General features: G+C 46.7%; 1 protein-coding gene across 1 annotated transcript in view; it reads right to left on the reverse strand.

The window, feature by feature from the left end:
* The window catches only part of MYO19 (myosin XIX), a 42,884-nt gene extending 32,136 nt beyond the window's left edge, over positions 1-10,748 (reverse strand). Inside the window, 4 exon segments of the mRNA XM_060258983.1 lie at positions 1,162-1,310; positions 2,768-2,912; positions 6,655-6,788; positions 10,721-10,748. Coding sequence (XP_060114966.1) covers positions 1,162-1,310; positions 2,768-2,912; positions 6,655-6,788; positions 10,721-10,748 — 456 coding nt within the window.
* Between the last annotated feature and the right edge of the window lie 9,681 nt (positions 10,749-20,429).

Below are 20,429 nucleotides of genomic sequence, written 5' to 3' on the forward strand. Positions count from 1 at the left end.
CACTTCGGTGCTACAGCAGCACCACTGAGATGCCTTGTCACCACTATACTGGTCTAGCGATATAACACTTAACTTAGAAAGTTAAAAAAAAAGTTTGAGGATCATGTGGTGAAAAAGGGCAGGAAAAAAGTGGCCAGATTGCATCAGAGACAGCTCATGAATGGAGTTAAGTTTGTTGTATGAAACCTCTGTCCCTCTATCACTTGACTTGGAACCAGGCCAGCAACAGATAACATCCAATTTAGAATGGTAATGTGAAAGGAGCCTTAGTTTGAAAGAATCTAGAGCTGGTTTTGAGATCACTGAAAACCAGCTGCTTGATAGGAAGAGAAGAATCTTTAATTTAGAAACTGGCAGCTGCTTAGGGCTGCACGCATAGCCAAAGCTGCCCCAGGTGACTTGGGGTGACTGCAGGGGCTGGGGCCACCTGAGGACAAGTAGCTACATGCTTCACACAGCATTGATATGAATATATGAATCTGCCTTCTACTGAATCAGACCCTGGGTCCATCAAGTCAATATTGTCTACTCAGACTGGCAGCGGCTCTGCAGGGTCTCAAGCAAAGGTTTTCCACACCTATTTGCCTAGACCCTTTTTTGGAGATGTCGGGGATTGAAGCTGGGACCTTCTGCTTTACCAAGCAGATGCTCTACTGCTGAGCCACCGTCCCTCCACTATGGTGCTCTCGGTGTTGAAAATGCTTCCTGTATGTTATTTACTTATTTAAAAATTTTGATCCCGCTTTTCCTTGTGGTTCACGGTAGCTTACAATAACACATAGAAACATTTTCAGTTAACCCCCAAAATAAAATAGCAATCCCCTGCTTGCCATTCAAACCTCCTCACCAGCCTTGGCAAGCAAATATTGGCAAAGTTGTCCCAGGTGAACCAGGGCAATTGTACAGGCTTAGTGCTGGGACAGGTAGCATCTCCAAGGGGTGCTGGGCCTTCAGGTGGGCCAAGGGTCTTAGCAGCCCCCCCCCCCACCATGCCAATTCTTGATGCCAGCCCCACCAGGCAACAGGGAGGGGTTGAAAGGGGCCTCCATGTGAGGACCTGAACATGCAAATTTGATTTGTAGCCAACTCTCTCTAGGTCTGAGCTCAAGAATGCCGTTTTTGTAGGCTGAGAATGGTTGTTTTGACAGTCCCCGCTCTCACCTGAGGGTGGGGGGCAGCATGGTAGTCTTTCATGAGCTGGTGTGAGTAGAGTGATGCTATTGGCTGGAAGGGGTTGACAGCCACCAGGCTGCAGCCGGCGTTGGTATAAAACACGTCTATGGCATATCTTGCCTGTAGGCACTTCAAGACTGAAAAAAGAAAATGGAAATCTTTCACCAACAGTTCCAGTTGGGTTTTTTTTTATTCCAACCTCTTCCATATTATAAGAGGAGGCAATGTGACAGCTTCCAGCACCAAGGCCGCTCCTCATATTAGCTACTTCAGGTGCTTCAGAGCCCTTTGCCAGTGCCTTGAACTAGGTGTTCGAAGGGCTCTGCCAAAGCCTCACAGCACCTCCTTTCCAGTGTGACCAGCAAGCAGAGGCTCCGGCAAAGCTCTCCCCTACGACACTGCAACTTTTTGTTTCTTTACTAGATTTATACCCCTCCTTTCTCCCCAATGCCTCCCCCAAAGCACTTATGTCATTCTCCACTCCTCCATTTTATCCTCGCTCTAATCCTGTGAGGTAGGGCTGGCTGAACGTGTGTGACTGGCCCAAGGTCACCCAGCGAGTTTGCAGGACGGAGCAGGGATTTGTGTCTCCCATTCCCAAGTCTGGCAGTTCTAAGCACTACACCCACCACACTGAGATGCTCACCTCAGGAAACAAGCAATAGTTCCCTTTAAGGCCGTCCTCTTCAGTGTGATTACAAGTAGAGCCCTGTGCCTTCTTGGTGAAGTATTATTATAGTTGTTTTCAGGGCTCATCAGAACGCAATTAAAGAACCCTAGTGAAGTATGCACTGGTGAAGTATGCATTGGATCATAGTGGAAGGGCTCTGCCAAAAGCCTCTGCTTCTGATCATACAGGACAGAACATTGCTTCTGTTTAGAAATGAGCCGCTGATCTGCATAAAATGGGAGGGCTCAGCCAAAGAGTCTACTGCCAATCATTTTGGAGAGGAGGAGCTGAGAGGCTTTGGCAGAGCCCTCCCACCCCACGCAGTTCAGCTCCCCCTCTCTGGTTCCACCAGGACAAGGGTTCTTTAATTGCGTTCTGATGAGCCCCGAAAACAACTATAATAATAATAATACCTTTTATTTATATCCCGCCCTCCCCGCCGAAGCAGGCTCAGGGCGGCTACAATTATGGAAGAACTCTGCCAAAGTCCTCTAATGTCAATCCCATTAAAGAGCCCTTTGCCCACATCTTGGTTTATTTATTTATTTATTTTTATTTATCTGGGATTTATATCCCGCCCTTCCCACCGAGTGGCTCATTTCATGGAGAAATGAGTCGGTGGACGGCACCACCACACAGACATTGCCCCTTCAACTCCTGTCCAACTTAGAACATGGGCCCTGTTGAAAGATTAGGCAGTAACCAGTGTCTAAGTATAGCAAGGGTACTCTTGAATCTTACCCTTTTCTAAAAAGACAGCCGACAAGTTTTGACTAATCTGTGCCAAAGCCCAGTCCTGGAATATTTAATACAATAAAAAGAAGCCCTAAAAGCAAGCAACTTTAGGAAAAGACAAACATGACCAGCTCTTAGAAGGACCTTCAATGTCATGTTAAAATGTCTGGCTTTTCTTCCAGGCCGTACCTGTCGCTGTGGTCACAGGGCTCACTTTGGTGAGGTCATCGAAGCTGTGCAGGGGGCCAGCATCACTCAGGAAAGATTCCACTTCCTCCCCCAGGTGGTTGCCGATACCGTTTCCGTCAGTCAGATGGCTCAGTGTGCCATTCACCTGGAAAACAGAGACAGAGAACACGGCACAAAGGACTAAATGCAAGGCTGGAGCTTGTCACACTTCTGCAAAAGTGCAACACTTAAATTGCACTATATAAGTAACAATGAAGAACAAGACAAGCCTCACTAGAAAAGGCAATGAAGTTAGGAAAAGTTGAAGGCAGCAGGCAAAGAGGAAGGAAGCTACCAGGGCCCTCAGTTTGCAAGACCTGAGCCAGGCTGTTAAGGAGAGACTGCTTTGGAGGAAATTCATTCATAGAGTTGCTATTTAGTCAGAAGTGACTTGATGGCACTTAAGACACACAACAGTGGAAGTATGAATCAGGAATCTTGCTTCTGCTGGGTGGCCTTGAGCAAGCCTCACTCCCTCTTCCTGTAGATAGATCCCAGTAGGCAGCCGTGTTGGTCTGAAGCAATAGAACAAAGCAGTAGACAAGTGCACCTTTAAGACCAAAGTTTTATTCAGAATGTAAGCGTTCGCATGCTCTTAAGCAGACTTCGTCAGACAAAATGGGAATGGCAAGCAGCAATTCTTAATATAAGTGGGCAGTGTGGAATCCAGAATGTTACCTAGGTTTATGGCACTCGCACCTACGACACCAGTCTGCTTATCACTCTCCAAAGTTTTTTCAACCCTGCTTTGTCCTAACACTAACAAACACAGATCCCTATTTGTGATTCTTTTAATCTGCTAAAAACATTCCCATGATTCCACACGGCCCGCTTATATTAAGTACGGCTGCTTGCCATTCCCATTTTGTCTGATGAAGTCTGCTTAAGAGCATACGAACGCTTACCTTCTGAATAAAACTTCGTTGGTTTTAAAGGTGCTGTTGTCATCGACTGCTTTGTTCGATTCCCTCTTCCTGTGTCTCGGCTTCCTTGTACTGACCCAGCTCACGGGGCTGTCATAAAGATGACGACAAGAGTCCAAGCATCGGAAGGAGCCTTCTAGGTCATCGAGTCCAAACTCTTGCTCCAAGCAGGAAACCCAAAGCTTTGAGCACTCTTGACAGAGGATTGTTCAGCCTCTGCTTGAAAGCTTCCCCAACTGCAGTGAGCTCATGCTCTTGAACAGCTCTTACCCTTAGGAAGATCCCGCAGATGCTGAGCCAGGTATCTAACCTAGCCCACCAGGCCTGTAGCTACAGGGAGGCCTGTGGGGGTCCTGCCCCCTGACCGCCTATTGGGTGCCCCAAGTCAGATGTCCCCAACCTCCCTTGTCCCCCTGCCACCGCTACAGCGTGAAATCTGAGAGGCTGGGAGGGGGCAGCAACTACTCCTAGGGCAGGGTTCCCTCTAAGCTGGGTTAGTGTGGGCTAGCTCACGGTTTTTTAGCCTCCAGCTCACACCTTTCTGTCTTTGCTCAGGAAGGATGGCCCCAGAGCAAACTCATTTATGCAGTAGCCAAATCGCTCGCTCACAATTCTAATGCCAGCAGCTCACAAAGAAGAATTTTTGCTCACCAGACTCCACAGCTTAGAGAGAGCATTGCTCCTGGGGACCCCTCCCATGCAATTTAAATCACAGGGGAGGGAGGGGGTGGACTCTGGCCTCTAAGTTTTCACCCCTGCGGTCCCTCAAGTGTTGACAGCAGCGGAGGTGGGCGGGAGTGAAGGAGAGCTTAGTGCCCTCCCAACTTTCAAAATCTTGGCTATGTCTATAGCCCACTAATCTAGACTTGCTTTTTGGAGCATCCTTCTCCTCTTGGGATAGGGTGATCAGGTCTATCCTCTGTCTTCTCTTCTCTGAACGAGACATACCCAGTTCTTTCTCTTGGGTCGCGACAAACTTTGTTGCCTTCTGCCAAACTTTTCTTTCTTGAAAGAGAAGGTCTGTGAAACACTTTGAACATCTGAAAGCACCACACAGGTATTTACCCTTCATGATGGAGACCACTAGAAAATTCTCTCTCCTTCTACCCTCCAATGCAGCTGTACTGTATACTCTAATCAAAAGACTGACTATGTTAAGGGAAGATAGATTCAAGTAGGTCACCATATTATGAAGCAGCAAAAATTCAAGTCCAGTGGCACTTTAAGATCAACCAAGTTTAATTCTGGTGTCAAGCTGTCATGAATTAAACTGGATAACTTAGTTGTTGTAGATTTTCCGGGCTGTGTGGCCATGGTCTGGGCATTGTGAAACCTGACATTTTGCCAGCAACTGTGACTGGCATCCTCAGAGGTATAACACAGAAATCTAGAGTTCTCTTCGGGTCAAAGCGAGAAGATGACAGTAGGCAGGTAATTTATATCTAAGGAAGGTGGGGTAGGGCTGAGTCATTATCTTGTAGGAGTCATTATCATGCATGTCACAGCCTGGGAAGCTCCTACAAGATAACGACTCATGCCAGTCACAGTTGCAGGAGAAACGGAGGGACGGTGGCTCAGTGGTAGAGCATCTGCTTGGTAAGCAGAAGGTCCCAGGTTCCATCCCCAGCATCTCCAACTAAAAAGGGCCCAGGCAAGTAGGTGAGAAAAACCTCAGTTTGAGACCTTGGCGAGCCGCTGCCAGTCTGAGTAGACAATACTAACTTTGATGGACCGAGGAGGGCCTGATTCGGTAGAATGGGAGGGACGGTGGCTCAGTGGTAGAGCATCTGCTTGGTAAGCAGAAGGTCCCAGGTTCCATCCCCGGCATCTCCAAAAAAGGGTCCAGGCAAAATGGTGTGAAAAACCTCAGCTTGAGACCCTGGAGAGCCGCTGCCAGTCTGAGAAGACAATACTGACTTTGATGGACCAAGGGTCTGATTCAGTATAAGGCAGCTTCATACGTTCATAAGGCAGCTTCATATATTCATATGTAAGCAGAAGGCTTGAGGTTCAATCCCTGGCATCTCCAACTAAAAAGGGCCCAGGCAAATAGGCGTGAAAAACCTCAGCTTGAGACCCTGGTGAGCTGCTGCCAGACTGAGTAGACAATACTGACTTTGATGGACCGAGGAGGGTCTGATTCAGTAGAAGGCAGCTTCATACATTCATATGTAAGCAGAAGGCCCCAGGTTCAATCCCCAGCATCTCCAACTCAAAAGGGCCCAGGCAAGTAGGCGTGAAAAACCTCAGCTTGAGACCCTGGCGAGCTGCTGCCAGACTGAGTAGACAATACTGACTTTGATGGACCAAGGGTATGAGTTAGTAGAAGGCAGTTTCATATGTTCATATAACGTCAGGTTTCATAATGCCAAGACCATGGCCATACAGCCCAGAAAATCTACAGTCAATGAACTCCAGCCATGAAAGCCTTCGACAACAAACTGGATAACGTTTCTCTGTATCTGAGGAAGTGTGCTTGCACATGCAAGTGCATACCTTGAATTATACTTTGGCTGGTTTTAAATGTGCCGCTGGACTCAAACTTTGGTCCGCTGCTTTAGCGCAACACCTGAATTTGTGTTAAGGGAAGAGCTGCTAGACGGTGGGTGATAGGCCACGTGAAAGTCTTCCACACAATGGCTGCTGCATTGGAGAGGCGCTGTGGACCTGCAGCCAAGACTCCAAGTTCAGTCCCTGGCAGCTCCGCTTAAAAGGATCATGTGACGTGAACACCCTTCTCCCTGAGAGTCTGGAGGACCATGGCCAGTCAGAGGAGCAAAAGAATTGACCTGAACAAACAGAGTGCATTGGTCTAATGCAGTCCCTGTGACCACAACACCCACTCGAGGCTGCTTCCCCCATGAATCGCGGGCCTTGCCAAGCGATTCTCCTCCACACTCCTGTTTCCATTTCTTAGAAGTATACCTGCTTCAACATTTCCCTCGTTTTCTGGTGCTTCGAAGTCTGCCCAAGCGATTGTATTCTGCTCCACCATCAAAACGCAGTCTCTACAGCTGCAGCGTTCAGATTGCAGATCATGCAAAGGATACCTGAAAGTCCTAAACAGAACGAAGAAGGTTATTCCCAAGTGCCTGTGGATATTAGAAGCAGTCTGAGCAAGACAGAGCATGTCTTCTCGGATTCAAGCGGTTGCCAGAGACTCCCCTGCCTCAACTTCCAAGTGGCTTTTTTTGAAAACACACAGGGAATTCCTCAGCAGGAAGATTTCTATAATGGCCACTAAGTACCTCTGAAACTCTGCTTAAAGATATGAAGAGCTGATTGCACTAGCTCCCAGGATGTTTCCAGGCGCAGTTTTGTTCTCCAAACCACCCCACCCCTTCTCTGTGTGCTCCCAGCAGCAGAAGTTTGGTGGGTGGTCACAAGAGGCATGGCCTACTCAGAGGTGGCACCAAGACTATGGGACTCATTCCCCGTGGAGATTCATCTTGCCCCTTCTTTGATAACATCCTGTCTCCAGCTTAAAGTGATGCTTTGTAAGAGAACTTTTGAGGACCGCAAGTCATCTTAGTTATTTTGTGTGTGTGGGTTTCTGCATGTTCTCCTGCCTTTTGTGGCCATCTGATTTTCCCCTCCTGTTCGACCTGAATGGTTCCAGATGGCCTGATCTTGTCAGATCTGGGAAGCTCATCAGGGTCTGCCCTGATTCGTACTTGGATGGGAGGCCACCATGGAAGTCCAGAGTTGTGGCGCAGATGCAGGCCCCGGCAAAGCACCTCTGAGCATCTCTTTGCCTTGGCGACCTGCGGGGTCACCGTAAGTCAGCTGTGACTTGAGGGCACTTGACACGCAATCCAGTTTCTACTGGATCTCCCCCACTGTTCATATTTTGCCGTGGGATTGAACCTTTTTATTATTTTTGGTCAGCCCCCGTCAGCTCCTTTGGAAAGGTGGGGCATCTTTAAAAATAAATAAATAAGCAAGCAGAATCACCTGTCATTGTTCACAGGTGGGGGTGCATAGGACAGGTTCGTGTATTAGTGTGGAAGATTCCTACCCCATTCTTCTCTCGGACAGATTTAAAAGCACTTTCAATAAATGCAAAAGAAAGAACTTCTGATCTAAATGGATTTTTCCAAGCACCTCTCTGTTGGCAGACCTTTGAGCAATTCTTCCAGGTGATGCCGCCACCAGCTTCATCTGCTTTGGCCTGAATTGCCTCCAGGGATTCAGAAGCGGGTCTAGCCAGTTTCTGCTGCACGATTTGCTAAGAATCACAAGAGTGAGTAGAACTCTGATGCTGTTAGTAATCACTCCAGGACAAGTGCAAGCGAGCAAAGGCCCACATGGGTGATTCCATTAGCAAAGGCACTCCCCCTTCCCATTGCACTCCCCCATATGAGATGGGCGATAACCTGGCTAGTCAGAGCCATGTAGGAAAAAAAAAAAGGCCAGGCTGTCAAGTCTGTATAAAACTCTGGTCAAGTCTGTATCTAACATTGGCTCAGGGGAAAGGCATCCTGGGTAAAGCCAAACTCTCCTCCCCCCCCCTCCTTTTCTTTGTTATGTAGTAATGCTTTGAAATGGGAATATGTGAACGTTTTATCTGAGCCTTCTCAGGCCTAGCTCAGGGGGAGTCTGGAGCCAGCGACGCTCAAGGCCAAAGTAGGCCTGAGAACGAAATGGTAACATCAATGTGTGAATGTGCCCTGCATAGTCCCCCTCCCTAAAGAATCCCTTTGAAATGTACCTTATATGATTGTACTCTACTGTATGATCTTTAGTCTTTCAATACTAACATAGCCGAGAACAACAGTATCAATAAACTAGTCATTTTGTATCAACAACGACTCGTTATTGAATCTGCCGACTTGACACAGGCTCCGTTCTCTCTACCAAACAAGTTTATCTTGCCCTTCCACCAACATTCCCAGGGGGCGCTGACTGGGTCTTCCCTCTTTTGTGCTCTCTCTTACAATAGCTCTATAATGTAGATTAGACTGAGAGTCTACATTTCTTTAATTGGAATAATTTTATCCTGCAAGTCAAGTACTGGGGCCAGAAACGGCAGTGCACTGGAAACAGTATTTTTTGCACCATAAGACTCACTTTCTCCCCCCAAAAAAGTGGAGAGAAAAGTGTGTGCGTCTTAAGGAGCGAATACTGCAAAAAATTCACACAAATGCCTCTAAATTCACACAAACGGCTCTAAAAACTAGGTGCGTCTTATGGTCAGGTGCGTCTTATGGAGCGAAAAATACGGTATTTATTCACCCACTGGCTTCAAAGATACAAGGATATTCAAGTCTATCTTCAAAAACAGCAAGACTTGGAGCATCCTTTTTGATTTTCAGCAAAAGCAAAGAGATTCTGGAGATGCTGAATCTTCTGCCTCGTAGTCCAGTTCATCCTTCAGCTGCGCTTCCCACGCAAGCTGGCTTTAATAAGTTAGTGAGTTTGCCATTCCATTACTGTGAATGGGTCTCTTACAGCTTTGACTCTGGATGGAACAAGAAGGAGGACACTAGAGAAACCTTTTCAGTGCAATCCTGAGCAGAGTTACTCAATTTTCTGTCCACTGAAGTCAAAGTCAACTGGCTCAGAAGGCTGTAAGACTGTTTAGAACTGTCAGCATCTTTCACATCACCAACTATGGATGTTTCCTGAACAGGCAATTACCCTGCAGGGGTGAAGGTTGGTACAGGTCTTTTATGGAATACACTGTGGGCCAGGATCCCCTAGTGGTCTCCATTCCACTCTGCTTGTGAATTTATAAACAGAAAAAATGTTTTGATAACTCCATTAGGTTGCAAGGTGCTCCGTCCAAAGCAAAGCATTTCTAGCCAGTCTGGTGTAGTGGTTAAGTGCATGGACTACTTATCTGGGACAACCGGGTTTGATTCCCCACTCCTCCGATTGCAGCTGCTGGAAAAACCTTGGATCAGCAATAGCTCTTGCAGAGGTTGTCCTTGAAAGGGCAGCTTCTGGGAGAGCTCTCTCAGCCCCACTCCCCACCACAGGGTGTCTGTTGTGTGTGTGTGTGGGCGAAGGTAAAAGAGATTGTGAGCTGTTCTGAGACGCTAAGATTCAAAGTGAAGGGCAGGATATAAATCCCATATCTTCCTCCTTCTTTGCCTTTGGGCCCAGCTCTGTTTCACATTAAACCACGTCAAGCATTAAAAACAACATTTCAAATGCAAAAATATATGATTTATTTAAAACATTTAAACCAAATGCATATAGGTGCACAAGATAGAAGGAGGGCTAATAATACTGAGAAAATGCCAAACAAAACAAGAGTTCTCACCCGCTGGCAGAAAACTCTAAGAGACAAGTCAGATGAATCTGCCTAGGATGAGAATTCCGTCATCTTGATGCCATGACCAAAAAAAGCCTTTTCTCAGGCTGCCACCCATCCAGCCTCAGATGCCAGGGGCACCCAAAACAGGGCATCCAATCATGACCAGAGAGGTCAGTTAGGCTCATAAGGGAGAAGGTAGATCTCTGGGGAGAAGGAGATGATATTGGATTCTCAGAATCTCAGAGCGGATTACAATCTCCTTTACCTTCCTCCCTCACAACAGACGCCCTGTGAGTGGGTGGGGCTGAGAGAGCTCTTCCAGAAGCTGCTCTTCCAAGGACAACTCCTAGGAGAGCCATGGCTGACCCAAGGCCATTCCAACAGCTGCAAGTGGAAGAGTGGGGAATCAAACCCGGTTCTCCCAGATAAGAGTCTGCACCATACTGGTTCTCAGTGGCCCCAAGCTATAATAGCACTTTCAAGGTCAAGAGCAGCTCCCTGAATTAGGCCTGGAAGTAAACTGGGAGCCCCTGAAGATGGAGCAAGACTGGAGTGAAATGGTCCTTAAGACCCACTCAGTATTCCGGCTCCAGCATTCTGTACCAACTGTAGCTTCTAGACAGTCCTCCTCAAAGTAGAGCAGATTGCAGTAATCTAACCATTGTTGTCAGGCCATGCTCCACAGTGACAAGATTTCTTCTGGCCCAAGAAGCACAACTGCTGGCTCACCAGCAGCAGCTTTGGAAGGATGCCCCATGTCACCAGTGACAACTGTTTCTCCAACTCGCAGTTATTTTGTCAGAATTAAGGTTCAGTGTGGTAGCCCTCATCCATCCCAAACTGCCTCCAGGCCCCTGTTGACAGTTTCCACAGCCTCCCTGGGATCTGTCGGAAGTGTGAGATCAACGTGTTAAATGGGAAAAAGAAATCCCCAGCCAGATGAAAACCTAATTAGGAAAAATATGGCTTGCAAGGTACCCAGGGCTTTGTTTTGGACTCAGGAGGAATCAGGGTAACAAAGCACATTTTCTCCATTTGTAACGTGAAGGTTTCTGCGTGTCTGGAAAAGAAGGGGGTGGGGGGGAGGAAGCCTGCAAGGCAAGTGACTCTGGAGCGTTTCTGCACAGGGTGTGGCTCATGGAAAGTTACACTCAAGGGCAAAAACTAGACGCAACCACTGAACGCTGATCTCACCCCACTCTAGTAAACTCGTTGCAAGCTGCGTTCAGATTCAGCCAGAACCTGCCACTGGCTTCTGCATTCCCTCTCCCCAATCCTTCTATTAAGACACCCCCTCCCAATCACGAAGGATTACATAAAAATCTTACGAAGCCACAGTCCCTGACGAGGCAGCCTTCCTCTCTTAAAATTGACCGTTGTCTCCTTGTGGAAGAGGAGTTACCCTTTCACTAAGCAACTTGTTCTTGCCAAGAAGAAAAGAGCGAGAGTTCAGTAGCACCTTAAACACTAAAATTTGTGGCAGGGTCTGTGGTTTTGTGAGCCACTGCATGACAATCTAAAGATTGCAAAGAGGAATTAACCATGGATTCCCCCCCCCCCCACTTTTGCTGCATGCTTCAGACTGGCGAGTTTTCTCAGTCTCATTCTAATGCAGAAGAACTAAAGTGTGCCAGCTATCTTCCTATTTGGTTTGTGGGTCATTTTTGATATTACTTGAAGGGGGTCCTACTACGTTTTAAGGGAGGGCTTTATGTATTTGTATAATTTTATACAATTCTATATTATTGGATGTTTCATTACTGTGGGAGGCAAGGCGGCATGGTATAGCCCAATCTCATCAGATCTCAGAAGCTGAGTAGGGTCAGCCCTGGTTAGTCCTGGGATGGGAGACCACCAAGGAAGGCTCTGCAGAGGAAGACAATGGCCAGCCACCTCTGCTTCTCTCTTGTCTCGAAAGCCCCTTGCTTGGGTTGGCATAAATCAGCTGCTATTTGACGGCACTTTACACACACCTTATATCACCTTTGTATTGTAATTGATGTAACCTGTGTGATCCGTGTTCAGAAGTTCATATTTTGTAGCTAGTTGCTAGGGCACAGCAATTCAGAAAGGCCCCTGATTCTCTCCTTTTTCCAAGAACTCCCTAGTCAAGTCAGATTCGAGTGGATCGCTGTGTGGGTCTGAAGCTATAGAACAAAGTTTGGGTCCAGAGCCACCTTTAAGACTTAAAAGGTGCCGCTGGAATCAAACTGTTCTTCCTGGCAAGTCTCAGACTTGGCCCCTTCCCCATCTGTCACAGGGGATAAGAACACTCCCTTGCAGGATTTCCGTAATCATGGGACATTCTGTGAAGCACTCAGAAGCAGCCTTGTACCTTTATTAATGTAGACAATGCATTGTTATTGTAATGATGAGTCTCTCTGGCTGCTGCTCTTGCATTCAATGTATACCGAGCTTGTTTCTATCGACGACAACAACCAAGTTCAAAAGCCCTGGCCTTAAAAAAAAAAAAGCCACCCAGTTTGTAAGGCTGCCAGGAAAATGCCATTTAGGACCTACATAAGGAGCTTGTTGCTGACACTTCAAATAAGAAAACACCTAAGCTGCCCACTTAGAATGCCAAGCCTCCAACACAGAGAAGCGGCTTGAAATTACCCCTACATCACCGAGGTCTCCAGTTTTTTTTTGATTCCGTGGCTGTGTTTGGAATTCTGACACAGGGTTGTGGATGCAATCCCAAAACGGCTGGTGCAGGAGGTGGAGCTGACCACAAAACAGCAGCCACACACGCTAAGGATGCCCCAGTGCAGGGGAGACAAGACACAATTAAAAAATACACTCGGAAAGTGAGGTGAGAGGGAAAACAAACGCAATGGTGGCAGCGGCCACTGAAGCAATGCTGTTTTAGTCTGCACAGCCAACGGGATCTTCAGTGGCAAATCAGAAACCCTGCGAGGCAAGAGCCCCACTCGCTTCCTAAAAAGCACTTGGCGGGAACCAAGAAAGGCACTGGCGGGAATCACAGTGCCCAGGGAACTCCTGCTATCTCTCATATGAAGATGGCTGGCCTCTGTATGGCAAACAAGGGTCACCAGCAGACAAAGTCTGGTCTGTTCACAGCTGGGAGGACTCACAGAACATCACGACTTTATAAACTGAACCTTGCTGCAATCACTGTTAGAGCATGCGCTGGACGGCCCAGAATGCTGATAGTGGTTGACAGGGAAAAAAGTTGGCAGGGAAAGGGAATTCAGCCTCCTGAAGCCCTTGAAGATGTGAAGGGGAAACCTTGGAAGGATCGTCAAATTTCTGCTCTCTTCTGCAACAGTTTCACCATATTCCATTGCTGCTTGCTAGATCTGAGCCCCCGGGATGCTTCCGTTGCCCCCAGCACATCCCACCATTCACCTTTTTGTATGAAATTGTTTCTGAGTTCTCATTCCCAAACCTAACCAAAATTCCCTTCCGGCTCTTTTCTGTTGTATACCTCACTGCAGCAGGGCCAACCCAATCCAAGAGGCAGAAGAAGTGACTAGTTAGGGAAGGGGTCTCTACCCCAATGTGAGGCCACCTGGGGGGGGTGCCATGGCACCTGCCAACATCTTTTCTGGGGACTGCCGAGTGGGTGGGGCTTTTGCCCAGCGAGGCTTCTGATTGGCTACTGGAGATGTGACTGGCTGTGTAGATTTTTTAAAAAGTTGCTTTGGCAGAAGCTGCCACCGTAGCAGCACAAGAAGAGAAGAGGTGGTTTTATCCCGCCCTTCGCTACCTGAAGGAGTCTCAGAGCAGATTACAATTGCCTTCCCTTCCTCTTCCCGCAGCAAACAAGGGTCACCAGCAGACAACATTGGGTAGGTGGGGCTGAGAGAGCTCTGAGAGAACTGGGACTGCCCCAAGGTCTCTCAGCTGGCTTCGTGTGGAGGAGGAGTGGGAAGTCAAATCCAGTTCTCCAGATTAGAGTCCACTGCTCTTAACCATTTCACCACAGCTGGCTTTTAATGACTACATCAAGCAAGGATCTTCACCATGTGACTGGAAGTAAGATGCAGTAGCCATTTTGCTGCTGGCTCCGCCTTCAGCAGCAGCCATTTTGTGACTGAGCCTCCAATGTTGTGTCAGAAGTTCAAAAGTGCCCAAAGACAAAAAACAGCTGGGGACCCAGGTGAGGAAATTCAAAGCCCTCAAAAGAGGAAGAACAGTTTCCCCATCTATTCCTCACCCCACAAAACACAATAAGGTCTGGGGCAGGGGACAGTTGCATCTGTTCTTCCCACATTTCCCCAAATTTTGGCTCATCTGTATGCTCCGTCCACTACTGTGCATTTTGGAAATGGAATAATAATCTTTAGGGAACAAAATCCCCTCATCCACAAAAGATAAAAGGCAGGGGCTGCCAGAATTCATGATTGCTCAAAGACAGTGGGGCTGATGCTGACCCTACTTTGCTGCAATTGAGACTGTAATTTCCTTGGGGCAGAGACCTGCCACTTTTCTTCCTTATGCTCTTATCTCTAAGCAGTAATAGATAATGCTCCAGTTATGGATAAGGTTACCTCTTAGACAGATCAGTCACGTGGGGCTCAAGTTTGGAAACCCTCTTGTTCTCCTCACCCCAGCACATTTATACATTCCCATTTAGACTGGTGGTCTTAAACTTGCTTCTTTGGAAGCAAGTCCCATGAATATGTCTGAGATTGCACCATATAAATCTGACTCTTAACACACCACTGGCACAGCCACCTAATGCGAATCTAAATTTGTCTCCAGGTGACTCCAGCTTCACATACGCTGGCTGGTTTTGTTCCTCTTTGTGATCACAGAGCACTGAACTCGTCTGCTTAAAGTTTAGGTTGGGCACTTACCTGGCACACAGGGATGCCAGCCTCCAGTGGGGCCTTGGGATCCCCTGGAATTGCAGCTCATCTCCAGACTACAGAGATCAGTTCCTCTGGAGAAAATGGATGCCTTGGAAAGTGGACCCCTCTGAGGTCCTTGTCCTCCCCTGGCTCCATTCTCGAATCTCCCAGAATTCCCCAACCTGGATCTGACAATCCTAATCCCTCATCCCTTGCAAGTGGCTGGGGTGGGAGGATCTGGCAACCCGACTGCGACAGTTCCCCATCCCAAATCTATTCCCCTCCTTGCCAGTGATCATCACAAATGCTATTTTTAGATGTAAATTATTTGCAAAAAACCCAAAACCATCAAAGAGCAACATCTTAACTTTTTTTAAAGAGTCATCAGTCAACTTTGTAAATTTGAATGGGAAGAAACTATGAAATAGGAAATGAGTTCATGCAGCTGAATGGAAACTGGGCTGATGGGAATCTATGCCAATATTGCCAAATACTGACAGAGGGAGAAAAATATTCCTCATTCTTTGTAGAGCTCCAGGTGGTCATCAGAAGGGGGAGGGGATCCTTTGCCAAAACCTTTCCCCGTGTTGCCATACCTATTTAGGTCTAGCCAGATTTTAATTTGGGCCAGTTTCCACACCGTTTACCCTGGTTACGGTCCAGCTCTGGCCTACAAGAACTGATGAGAAAGAAGGCACCTTTAGGCATGCGCAGGGTGCTTTTAATTAACACACCATAAGGAGTTCTCACCCCAGGACCTGTACATTGCTGATGAGCACCCCCCCTCCTCCAGGAAGAGGCCTTGGAACATTTTTAGAACAGGTCTACCAAAGTACAGATGATGCAAGAAGACAGGTAATAATAGCAATGTGCGCTTGCAATCTTAGAAATGTTATTTTCAAGCTTTTTTGCTTGATGGTGATCAACAGAGTGAAGGAATAAGGTTTTTGTTTCTCTGTTGAAAACCCAAATCTACTGAAAAATTCAGAATCTAAAACGGGAAATTGGCAGCAGCCAATGTAATGCCCATATTGTAAGAACCTCCACCACAACCAGGAAAGTTCAAAATACTTTTGGGGCATGCCAAGTTAAACATTTGTTGGCACGGGAGGGAGGAATGAAAATATTACCACCCAAGGGGAATAACGCTTAAATTATTTTGCCCGAAGAAAAACAAAATCAAAAGAAGGGCCCGAGTTCAAATATGTTTTGCAATGGGGTCCTTTTGCTTTCTCCAATCCAAGTAAGCGCTGCTCCATCTCACAAGGGCGTGTGGAAAGGCACTCTGTACGTGCTCAGAGGCACCCTTTGCTTCGTTCCTTTACGCACATCATTTCATTACAGCATGCGGGGGAGGGGGACAGAACAGATGCCGGAGTTCAACCGACATATCGGTGGGCTTGGCAAGAAGCGGTTATATTTTCTAAACCGGGGAGAGAGAGCGGGTCGGGTGAAATATACCTGGCTAGCTGCTGGTGCACTCACCTGTCCCTTAGAAAAGGAAAAGGGAAGACTCCTTGAAGCGCCCGAGCCCAAAAGAAACGTCCTCCAGAGAGGCAGCCGGGAAGGAGAGAGACTGAGGACGGTCAATCCCTCCCGGGCAGGGGCGGAGTTGGAGGCGGAGGCTGCCGGGTTTGAATCCGGAGCGCATCATTCCGAGCACGCCCAAGGCAGCAGCGACAACGCGGCCGAATTCGGATTGCAAAAGGGCCGAAGCAGGGGATGAAAAGAGTTGCGTCCTCCGGCTGGAAGCCACGTGGGTTTGGGTGTGCAGCACTGGAAGAGCAAGAGTCCAGGACTGGGAGCATCTGAAAGACTCAGGAAAGCTCCTTTCCTGCCAAATGTTGTTCGTTTTTAGGACGCTCCCGGACTCCTGCTCTTTTCTGCTGCTACAGACAGACCAATACGGCTGTCCATCTCGATCTGTTTGCATTTAAAAAGCCGCTCCCTGCAAGGAGAAAGCCAGCACAAGAGGGAGTGAGAAAAGCCAGAATATTTCTCCTTGCTAGTTTTCTCCTTAAGCGTTACATGCCATTTCTACTTTTTCTCCTTTCCTCCGTCGACAACGTACTGTAACCGCAGGGCAGCAATGAGGGCACTCAACTGGGGAGCTCCATATTCATCTTCCCTCTTCCCCGCCACGAAACTGATTCAGATTCCTGGGGCAGAGTTTGGGGGATTAGCTCAGCAGGGAGGCGATGCAATTTCCTCTAGGCCCAGGGAGATTCTGCGGAGAACTCCAGGCCATACCTGGAGGTTGGCAAGCCTGCTCAATATGCCGTACAACGCTGTTGTTTTAGTGGGACTTACTTTGGAGTAAACGTGCATAAGATCACCCCCCCTTCCAACCTATTTAACGAGGGAGCAAGGCGTGTGGTGAATCAGGCGATGTGGTTTCGCAGGCTGTTTTGTGATGAAAACGTCGTCAGAAAGCAGGTCCCTGATTTACTTCTTTGCAAAGAGCTGCAGGAAGGGGCAACGTAGCGCAGCGAAGCAATTGCAGGCAGCGCATCTCGTACCTTTCTTGCTTCCTTTTTTTGATACTTCCAAGAATAAGCAAACGGCCTTCGGTTGGAGTGAACTTCTTGGTGAGACTCTTTCGACCTAAGCAAATATGACCCGAGGGGGTGGGGGGAAGTAGTATGCATGTTGGGTATGCGTTTGATATTTCCTGTGGTTTAGCAATTAGGATGCATCGACAGTCATTTTAGAAAAATCATGCCGTTTTAGGTAATTATTTAGCCATTGTAATGGTTGCATGTGTGGTCCACTGGTTCACGTCTGAAAACAGCAAATGCTTCAAGGTTAAAGGCGCTGACTATGCAGGATTTGGCATGTAATGCTTATGGATGAAATTACAGCTGATACAGCTGAGAAAAACTGGACTTAGAATCATAGAGTTGGAAGGGACCTCTAGGGTCATCTAGTCCAACCCCCTGCACAATGCAGGAAATTCACAAACACTTCCCCCTAAATTCACAGGATCTTCATTGCTGTCATAGCCTCTGTTTAAAAACCTCCAAGGAAGGAGAACCTACCACTTCCTGAGGAAGCCTGTTCCGCTGAGAAACCACTCTAACGGTCAGGAAGTTCTTCCTAATGTTGAGCCGGAAACTCTTTTGATTTAATTTCAACCCATTGGTTCTGGTCCTGCCTTCTGGGGCCACAGAAAACAATTCCACACCATCCTCTAGATGACAGCCCTTCAAGTACTTGAAGATGGTGATCCTATCACCTCTCAGCCGCCTCTTCTCCAGGCTAAACATCCCCAGCTCCTTCAACCTTTCCTCATAGGACTTGGTCTCCAGACCCCTCACCATCTTCGTCGCCCTCCTCTGGACCCGTTCCAGCTTGTCTATATCCTTCTTAAAATGTGGTGCCCAAAACTGAACACAATACTCCAGGTGAGGTCTTACCAGAGCAGAGTAAAGCGATACCATCACATCACGTGATCTGGACACTATACTTCTGTTGATACAGCCCAAAATTGCATTTGCCTTTTTAGCCACCGCATCACACTGTTGGCTCATGTTCAGCATATGATCCACTAAGACCCCTAGATCCTTTTTGCACATACTACTGCTAAGACAAGTCTCCCCCATCCTATAACCATGCATTGGATTTTTCCTACCTAAATGCAGAACTTTACATTTATCCCTATTAAAATTCATTTTATTAATTTTAGCTCAGTTTTCCAGCCTGTCAAGGTCATCCTGTTTCTGTCTTCTTCTGTGTTTGCAGCCCCTCCCAATTTCATATCATCTGCAAATTTAATAAGCATTCCCTCTATTCCTTCATCCAAATCATTGATAAAGATGTTGAACAAAACAGGTCCCATGACAGATCCTTGAGGCACTCCACTTGTCACTCCTCTCCAAGAGGATGAGGAACCGTTCACAAGCACTCTTTAGGTACGATCTGTCAACCAGTTACAGATCCACCTAACAGTAACAGGATCCAAACCACATTTTACCAACTTGTCAACAAGGATAGTATGTAGAACTTTATCAAGAGCCTTACTGAAATCAAGATAAAGGATGTCTACAGCATTCCCCTGATCCAGCAAGGTAGTCATTTTCTCAAAAAAAGAGATCAGGTTAGTCTGACATGACTTGTTCTTGAGAAAACCATGCTGACTCTTAGTAATCACATCCATTCTTTCTAAATGTTCCAGGATCGACTGTTTGATGATTTGTTCTAAAACTTTTCCAGGTATAGATGTCAAGCTGACGGGTCGGTAGTTACCCAGATTGTCTTTTTTCCCCATCTTGAAGATGGGGACAACATTCGCCCGCCTCCAATCTTCCGGCACCTCTCCTGTTCTCCAACAATTCTCAAAAATAATAGCCAGAGGCTCAGAAATTACTTCTGCAAGCTCTTTTACAACCCTTGGATGCCATTCATCTGGCCTGAAGACTTAATTTCATTTAAAGAAACTAGGTGTTTATGTACTACCCCTATGCTGATCCATGGTTGGAATTTCATACCTTCCTTATATGTTCTGTTTCTGCCATGTTGAGCACCATTTCCCTCAGAAGAGAAGACTGAGGAAAAGTAGGAATTGAGCAGTTCTGCCCTCTCTTCATTACCTGTTACAATTTCACTTTCTTGCCCTTGCAATGGGCCTACCGTGTCCTTGCTCTTTTTCTTACTTTAGAAAAGAACCCTTTTTTGTTGTTTTTAGCATCTTTGGCCAGTCTAAGCTCATACTGAGCTTTAGCTTTCCTAACTTTTTCTCTACAAGCTGTCTCTTCTCCAGGCTAAACATCCCCAGCTCCTTCAATCTTTCCTCATAGGACTTGGGACAAATTTATAAAAATCTGATCTCATGGTACTAGATTTTGGAAATTACACAATGCATTGGCTTTAAAGAAGGATGTTTAAATGCATATTGTTGATTGATTTTCTGTTGGGAAGGATAGCTATTGTGTTTAGGTGCTGTAGAACTTGTGCTACTACTTATAGTAGTTTAAATTGTCCAGTTAGTTACTTGTAGATCTTATAAGTAACCTGCTGACTTGTTAATATGTCAGTAATCATTTGGTATTTGTATTTTCACATATTCAATATAAAGTTAATATATTGTTTAAACTCCTGCAGGAAAGCTATTTCTGACATTTCTAGTTGTGCTTACAGGCCTGTTCCTTTAAATGAGGCTTATAGGATGCTGTAGTTTGCATCCATATCATAAAACCCTTCACATACCCATTTTTGCACATTAAGCTAGTATTAAAGGAACAGACCATCTTTCTCTGGGCTGGTTGGCAACCCTTTGTATTCCCAGTACCTAGAGATTTATTTCAAAGTGCCTGAATTGGTTACTTTCTTGCTCTGTATAATGTTTGAATCCCCATTTCATTGTTAGTAATGCAAGGAAAAAGTTACAAATGGGTAAAAAGAATGTAAGGGACTGTTTTCACCTTTAGAATAGGTTTGATGTTTTGCAGTGCTTAATAGCCTGCTTCTACACTGTTTTATTCCTTCCCCCCCCCCTGCCCCCCTCTGGGATGACTTTTGTGTCTTGAATGACTGACAAGCAGAAATTCGTTTTTCCTTAGCTCAGGCCTAATATAACAATTTCGCAGCACCTGATACTTGTAGTGCATGTACTTGGCCCATCC

This window comes from Heteronotia binoei, chromosome 18 (genome assembly GCF_032191835.1).
Source record: "Heteronotia binoei isolate CCM8104 ecotype False Entrance Well chromosome 18, APGP_CSIRO_Hbin_v1, whole genome shotgun sequence".
NCBI lineage: Eukaryota > Metazoa > Chordata > Lepidosauria > Squamata > Gekkonidae > Heteronotia > Heteronotia binoei.